This window comes from Lactuca serriola, chromosome 4 (genome assembly GCF_051521515.1).
Source record: "Lactuca serriola cultivar US96UC23 chromosome 4, Lser_US96UC23_V15, whole genome shotgun sequence".
NCBI lineage: Eukaryota > Viridiplantae > Streptophyta > Magnoliopsida > Asterales > Asteraceae > Lactuca > Lactuca serriola.
Genome location: NC_136411.1, coordinates 5,148,676 through 5,156,111, shown reverse-complemented (window position 1 = coordinate 5,156,111; position 7,436 = coordinate 5,148,676). Strand labels below are relative to the sequence as shown.

The 7,436-nt window shown below is 37.7% G+C and overlaps 1 protein-coding gene across 6 annotated transcripts; it reads left to right on the top strand.

The window, feature by feature from the left end:
- The first annotated feature begins 1,781 nt into the window (after positions 1-1,781).
- On the top strand, positions 1,782-5,586 carry LOC145100948 (Regulator of chromosome condensation (RCC1) family protein). 6 transcript variants are annotated; one of them, XM_079038097.1, is made up of 7 exons: positions 1,782-2,027; positions 2,727-2,764; positions 3,123-3,341; positions 3,449-3,798; positions 3,874-4,275; positions 4,353-4,740; positions 5,066-5,586. In XM_079038097.1, exons 3-7 carry the CDS (start codon positions 3,138-3,140, stop codon positions 5,306-5,308), a joined length of 1,587 nt encoding a protein of 528 aa, XP_078894223.1. In that variant the 5' UTR covers positions 1,782-2,027; positions 2,727-2,764; positions 3,123-3,137; the 3' UTR covers positions 5,309-5,586. The 6 variants fall into 6 exon arrangements, with proteins under 6 accessions (XP_078894223.1, XP_078894224.1, XP_078894219.1 ...); XM_079038098.1 differs by having other exon boundaries at positions 1,782-2,101; XM_079038093.1 differs by having other exon boundaries at positions 1,783-2,027; positions 3,086-3,341.
- Positions 5,587-7,436: the final 1,850 nt, after the last annotated feature.

The window sequence follows — 7,436 nt, the reverse complement described above, 5'->3', positions numbered from 1 at the left end:
CAGTCATATTGTAGACTCAGAGAGTGGATTAGGTGGACAGAAGGCCCGATGCGGGCGGACCAGTCACACTGTAGACTCGAGATGCATGGCTGTTATGTGTTTGTTATATGCTATGTTTATGGCTGTATGAGGTTGGTATTTTAGGGGTAACTCATTAAGCCTTCGAGCTTACATTTGTTGATTATTGTTTCAGGTACAACAAATGACCGCGGGAAGGCGAAGGCGTGACCGTACACTCCCTTATATTTTGATTTAGATTTATGAGATACTCTGATATGAAACTATTTTGGAACCCTTTTTGTAATAACTTTTAGTATTTGAAATGTTTTAAAAAGTTTAAAATTGGCATGATTTTTATGAGTGTTACAAAAGATGGGTTGCACCCGATCCCACATCGGCTTGGAAGGAGAACGAAACATTTCCTTAAAAGGGGTGTGGATACCTTCCTTGTCATAACGCGTTTTAAAGCCGTGAGGGCAGCAGATCCCATAAGAACTCTGCAGTTAAGCATGCCCGGGCGAGAACAATTCAGGGATGGGTGACTCCCTGTGAAGTTTTTGTGTCGGGAGCCCAAAGCGGACAATATTGTGATACGTGCCAGAGGGGGATGTTACAAATGGTATCAGAGCTGGGGCACAGGTCGATGTGTTCGACGGGGACGTCGAACCCTATAATTGGGAGGGGGGGGGGGGAGGGGTGAATGTGGGTTGCAACTAATCTCACATCGGCTTGGAAGGAGAACGAAACATTTCCTTAAAAGGGGTGTGGATATCTTCCTTGTCATAACGTGTTTTAAAGTCGTGATGACAACATATCTCATAAGAACTCTGCAGTTAAGCGTGCCCGGACGAGAGCAATTCAGGGATGGGTGACCCCCTGGGAAGTTTTCGTGCTGGGAGCCTAAAACGGACAATATTGTGATACGTGCCAGAGGGAGATGTTACAGCTTGGAACCTACAAAAACAACCAAAAATACCCCAAAGTAGATTATGTTCCACCAAAGCATGTATTTCACAAAACGATATGATATGCATGGAATAAATGTATGAAATGCAATATAAAAGTATGATAAATCATGCGTAAAAATGTTCTTAACATGATGTTACTTTATACTTGTCTTTTGATTATGTTGTTACACCTTTATATGCTTTGAAAGTTTAAACATTTTTAAATGTTAAGAACTTTATTGTTATGAAATCTTTATCCACAAATTGATTTCTTAAATGATTATTAGTTAATAAAGTTTACCTCAAAGCTTGTTTTGAATAACTATTTAAAAGAGCTGATATGAAAGATGTTTTAATAGACCTGTATAGGATCTCACAAAAAATGGTTTGACAGATGGGGGCCAAATGACCATTTCGTAGTGCCACTAATGTTTCATAGCGATAATATTGTAAAATGATAGTTATTTGTACTGTTTGTGAGCCAAATTAGCATTTAGTGGTGCCCCTATCATTTCCTAGCAACCGTGTTGTAAAATGATAAGTTATTTGTGAAATTTGTTAATTTTTAGTTATTTTTACAAAATTAATTAAGAAAAATTACTAATCTGTCTTTTCCACCGAATTAAAAGGATATAATTAACATAGTAATGGTATCATAAATCATGAATGTATATAATACTAAATAATTTTGTAAGTAAATGTCTAAAAAAGTATAAAATACCATGATGCATTTGTAAGAAAACGAAATAGGAGGTGGTGACCTTGAATCATCAATCGATAGACACATCATCTATTTTTCTCAGAGGAAACGTATACAAAAAGACCCCCAAATTGGATTTGACCCGTCCATTCATTCATCCCAAGATTACAATACACAACACAACCTCCTCATTTATCTCATCTTCCTCCCCTTTTTCATTCTTCATTCACTCATCAACAAATCCCTCTTTTCTCTCTCTAAAATCTTCCAATTTAACAATACCCCCTTCTCCTGAATCATCCATCTAACTTCCACCGATACAATAATCATCCAAAAATCAATCTAATTGCTTTGATCAGATAAGGATTCTGTTTTTCTGGGTGGGTTCTTCATACTACCATCAGAAACTTATTATGTTTCTTGGATTTTGATGGATCTTGCTTCTTGATTACATGTAATTCTTTTTTGTTTTTTTGATCTATGATGATCGTAAATGTACAATCTTTATCTGACCCAATTGAAAAGCAAAGTTACCCATGTTGCATATCTTTATAATTTTATATTTTTCTGAACTTACTTGATGGGATTTTTTGTTTTTTGGTGATGGATGATACTTGTTTACTCGATTATCCGACGATCAAGACGATCATGTCTGTCGTTGATTATCGTCTTTTCTTTTATTCGGATGCTATAATTCTCTGTTTTGATTGCTTGATTTTACCCAGAATCCGACCGTTCTTGTTCATGTGATGCTTTAGATGAAAATTTCCCTTTATGGACATGATGGAATATCCTTTCTTGAAGCAATAGTATTCTTCATCTCATAGTTTCCTTTAATGGGTTATGTTCCTCTTATCGAAAAATTTTGGTTTTCCTTGTTTGACCGAATTTGACAAATCTTCTTCCACTAATTCAATTATGCATTTCTCATCAATGTGTATTGTTTGCCATCGAATCATTGATTAATTTAATGGTTTTGATTTGATCTCTTAATACAATTTCTGAACTTGGTATGCAATGGATGTATCTTTAGATTCCATTTTGATTATCTTCTGATGACGCTCTTTATGCTTTTGTAGTTTTTGGGACTTGAGGGTATATAAGGCAGTAATTCAAGGTATGCCATTGTTTTCTTTCTAAAAGGGGGCTTTTTCTATTACTAAATTTCAAAGGGATTACTCCAATTTAAAGAATCAGATAATCTAGGGATAGATAAGGTCCAAATCTGTCAGAAAATCAGAATCGTAACGATATAAACAAAATTCCGCAATAATCGGTTTAAACGAACATCCAAACACCCTGAATTCTCGTTGAATTTGATGAATCAAGAGAATAATGTGGGTTCGTTCTATTAGTTCTTAGACCGAAAAAAGATGAAGAAAAGATAAATGTGTTTAATTTTTAAAATTTTAACCAATGTTTATGTGATTTCTAGCAGTTAAATCTTCTCATCTTGATTAATTTGGGCACTGCAGAATTGAGCAGTGCCCATGGACGCCACAACGAGTGGAACACCAACCCTTCAATACCACAACATCACCGATCAACCGATTCCCACCATCGCCAATCGACAAACCCGCCATTGTTTCGGAGATGCAACACCAGGAGAATTCCCATTGTCTGCAAACCCTTCAATCGTTCTTCATGTTCTCACTGGTTGTAATCTCGACCCACAAGATCTAGCAAAACTAGAGGCAAGTTGATCTTTTTTTAGTTTTTGAAAACACCCAAACACTTTACCTTGACATTTAGAATTGATGGTGCTGCTGATTTCTATGTGAAAATTCTTGTTCTTTTGCAGGCGACATGTTCTTTCTTTAGGCAGCCTGCCCATTTTGCCCCTGATCATGAGCTCTGTTTATCAGAGCTTGCTGCTCTCGACATGTGCCAAAAAAGAGCAATCTTTAAACCAATGGCTTCAGAAGAACGCCGCCAATTAAAACTACGATGCGGTGGTTCTTGGAAATTGGTTCTCAGATTCTTATTGGCCGGAGAAACATGCTCCAGAAGAGAAAAATCTCAGGCGATTGCAGGACCCGGCCATAGCATCGCCGTCACTTCCAAAGGTTCCGTTTTCACCTTTGGGTCAAATAACTCCGGTCAACTTGGTCATGGCACCACTGAAGAGGAGTCAACTCCTCGCATTATCAGGTAATTCCCATTCTTTTCTTCATCAAACATCTGTCTTCTTACAAAACATATATAACCCTAATTCGATTCTTCCAGATCATTGCAAGGGATTCGTATCATACATGCAGCAGCAGGGGCAGGGCGCACAATGCTGATCAGTGATTCTGGGCAGGTCTACGCCTTTGGAAAGGACTCATTTGGTGAAGCAGAATATGGAGTTCAAGGAAGTAAACAAGTCAACACTCCTAAATTAGTCGAGTCTTTAAAAGACATATTTGTAGTACAAGCTGCAATTGGAAACTTCTTCACTGCTGTTTTATCACGTGAAGGAAAAGTCTACACTTTCTCATGGGGAAACGAGTCCAAACTCGGTCACCAAACCGACCCAACCGATCTCGAACCGCACCCCCTCCTGGGCCCACTCGAAAACATACCCGTCGTTCAAATCGCAGCTGGATACTGCTACCTTCTTGCTTTAGCCTGTCAACCTAGTGGCATGTGAGTTTAGTTAATTTCATAATCAAATTTTTGAAGTTAGATTTGTAGATTTGTTAATCCTGTTGTCAAACAAACAGGTCTGTGTACTCTGTGGGATGTGGGTTAGGAGGGAAGCTAGGACACGGGACTAAAAATGATGAGAAACAACCGAGACTAATCGAGCAGTTTCAGACTTTAAACCTGCAGCCCATGGTGGTTGCAGCCGGTGCGTGGCATGCAGCCGTGGTTGGGACCGATGGTCGGGTGTGCACATGGGGTTGGGGTCGATATGGTTGTTTAGGTCATGGTAATGAAGATTGTGATTCGGTCCCGAAAGTGGTTGAATCTTTGAGCAATGTAAAAGCTATACATGTTGCTACGGGTGACTATACCACCTTTGTAGTTTCTAGTGATGGCGATGTTTATTCGTTTGGATGTGGTGAATCATCGAGTCTTGGACATAATACTGCAAATGCCGATGAACAGGTTTGTGTTTTTTTTTTTTAACCTTGTTTTTATGTTTTTCAACAAGATGACATGATATGATACAACTATTGTATTGAACCGTATATCAAATCAACAAGATGACATGATATATTTGTTGTATCATATCTTTATGTCAAAAAAAATTAGCAAGATGACATGATACAACTGTTGTACCTTAGCTCATCTCAAATCAACAAGATGACATGATACAACTGTTGTACCACATGTTGTATCAAATGGGCAAGATGCCATGATACAAGTGTTGTAGTGTATCTTATGTCAAATCAACAAGATGACACGATGCAAGTGATGTATTGTTTTTCAGGGTAATAGGCATGCAAATGTGTTGAGCCCGAAGATGGTGGAATCTTTAAAGCAAATTAAAGAAAGGGTGGTGCAAATTAGTTTGACAAATTCTATTTATTGGAACGCGCACACCTTTGCGCTCACGGAAACGGGAAAGTTGTATGCATTTGGAGCGGGGGACAAAGGGCAGTTAGGGATGGAACTTGTGGCTAACCAGACCGAGAGGCCGACACCGGAACGGGTCGAGCTCGATCTGAGTTAGTGTTATTTAATGGTGACTTGCTAATCTCTGAAATCGGTCACTATGATCGAGATCGAATTATTTGTGTTTTTATTTTCAGTTTGGTGTTTGTGTCCTTCCATGTTTATTTGTGTACATAGAAACAAAGAAGGATTTGTGAAGAAAGTAGGTAGGTTGGGTAGGAAATGCTGTTAGGAAAACGTTGGGGGGATTTGTCTTTTATTTGTTTATGAAAGAAGTAAATATTAATTGCATTTGTGGATTATGGTTTATTTGATTGAAAACAAGTGATTTGGTAATTTATGGCTTTCTTTCATTTGCATATTAATAAAACTAAAAGTTTGCAATGTAAATCGATCATTTATGGTTTATTGTTATCAAGTATAAGTTTTATTACAACGCCTAAAATGTTAAACACCTATATGTTTTGAATGTGCATTTTGAAATGTTCTCAAGTTTTCTTTTTAGTAGTTTAGAATGCTGCCACATATTTAACGTGTTTGAAAGAAAATGAGAATGACATTAAATTTATGGGTCGGTCGATGTGACCTACGTTCATGAGAACCTTTCTATTACTCGATTGTTCTACAAAGTTACTCGATTGTTTTACAAAGTGATAATTACAATTTCTAGTTACAAATATTTATAACAAAAAATCATAGTGTTTTACAAAGTGATAATTACAATTTCTAGTTACAAATATTTATAACCAAAAATCATAGCAACTACTGAGCCGAGCTTATATACACCAAATTCGGAATAAAAAAAATAGTATTTAAAACAATCAGCTCATATACAAAAATTTCAGAATAAAAAGAATAGTATTTAAAACATTTATCCCTTCGAAATCATCATTCAAGTTTCTTCCTTTTGTTCCAAGTTGGTTTATTTCTTTGGATCACCAAAATCCAAGTCACACTCTAAAAATCTCTACATTTACTTGAATTTTTTTCAACTATCAAGGACTACTAAGAGTCATCTCCTTCCTACTAGTTTGTCCAGAAAGGACTTACCTCCACGAACATTCATCGAGTTCAAGAAATGCTTGAACTTCTTCGTCGGTAGTGCGTGTTAACATATATGTCAGATTCTCTTTTGTACCTATCTTTTGAATAGAGAACATGTCTTCTGCAATAACATGAGAAATAAAGTTGTCATCAATATGTTTTGTCTGATTACGATAGATTGGATTCTTAGCTAGTCTTAATGCGACGTGACTATCATAATACACAATGGGCTTCTCCAGATTTAACCCAAGACTCTAAACAATACCATGCAACCATATATAATCTTTTATCCCTTCAATTATTGACATGCATTCTACTTCACCTGTTAACAAGACAATCGGAGGTTGCAAAGTAGCATTCCAACGAATAACACATCTAAATGAAGTAAAAATATAACACGTAAGTAACCATCTCTTAACCAAGTCACCACCATGATACAATTTTGCATAGGTTGCGAAACCTTCACTACTATTTCTAATATCATAAACCGGACAGATTTTATGTTGGGAAATTTAGGGTTTATGGTAGAGATCTGGATACCAACTTGGATCGTGATATCACTTTCCGAACTGATATTTCTACCCTATGCCTAGGTTACAAGAAATTCAGGCTAGGATAATCCAAGCGGACACTTACGTTGGATCGTGATATCACTTTCCGAACTGATATTTCTACCCTATGCCTAGGTTACAAGAAATTCAGGCTAGGATAATCCAAGCGGACACTTACGTTTCTAGGCACAGAAAACGTAAGCCAATATGCTAAAGGGTTCTGTGAATGTGTGATGAAAAACGAGAGCTAAAGAACGTAACCTCCTTCTGAAAAGAAGAGTTGTTTATATACTAAACACGTTTAGGGTTTCGTTAGGGTTGGGCCGTCATTAGTTGCATTGGAAGCCAGTAATATTAATCCGGATTAGGGTTACCAAAACTAACGACTTTCGTTAGTTTTACCATAATCACCCTCAAGAAATTGAGTTTTCCATTAAGTTCCTACATGCAAAATTCGGTGAGGTTTTGGAGATCTGGATACCAGCGGGACCCCAGCCAGGGACTCTGCCCCTTGGACCCCGCCAAAGGGGAGCTGCCCCCTTGGAAACCCCGGACCCGGGGGCGCTGCCCCCGGACCCCCGACTAGTCGTC

What these genes read in the sequence shown, in the direction of transcription:
- LOC145100948 (XM_079038097.1), top strand. Translation starts at nt 3,138, where the DNA reads ATGGACGCCACAACGAGTGGAACACCAACCCTTCAATACCACAACATC. An exon ending in GCCTGTCAACCTAGTGGCAT is followed by an intron (nt 4,276 to 4,352) that starts GTGAGTTTAGTT and finishes TCAAACAAACAG; the next exon opens with GTCTGTGTACTCTGTGGGAT. An exon ending in CTGCAAATGCCGATGAACAG is followed by an intron (nt 4,741 to 5,065) that starts GTTTGTGTTTTT and finishes ATTGTTTTTCAG; the next exon opens with GGTAATAGGCATGCAAATGT.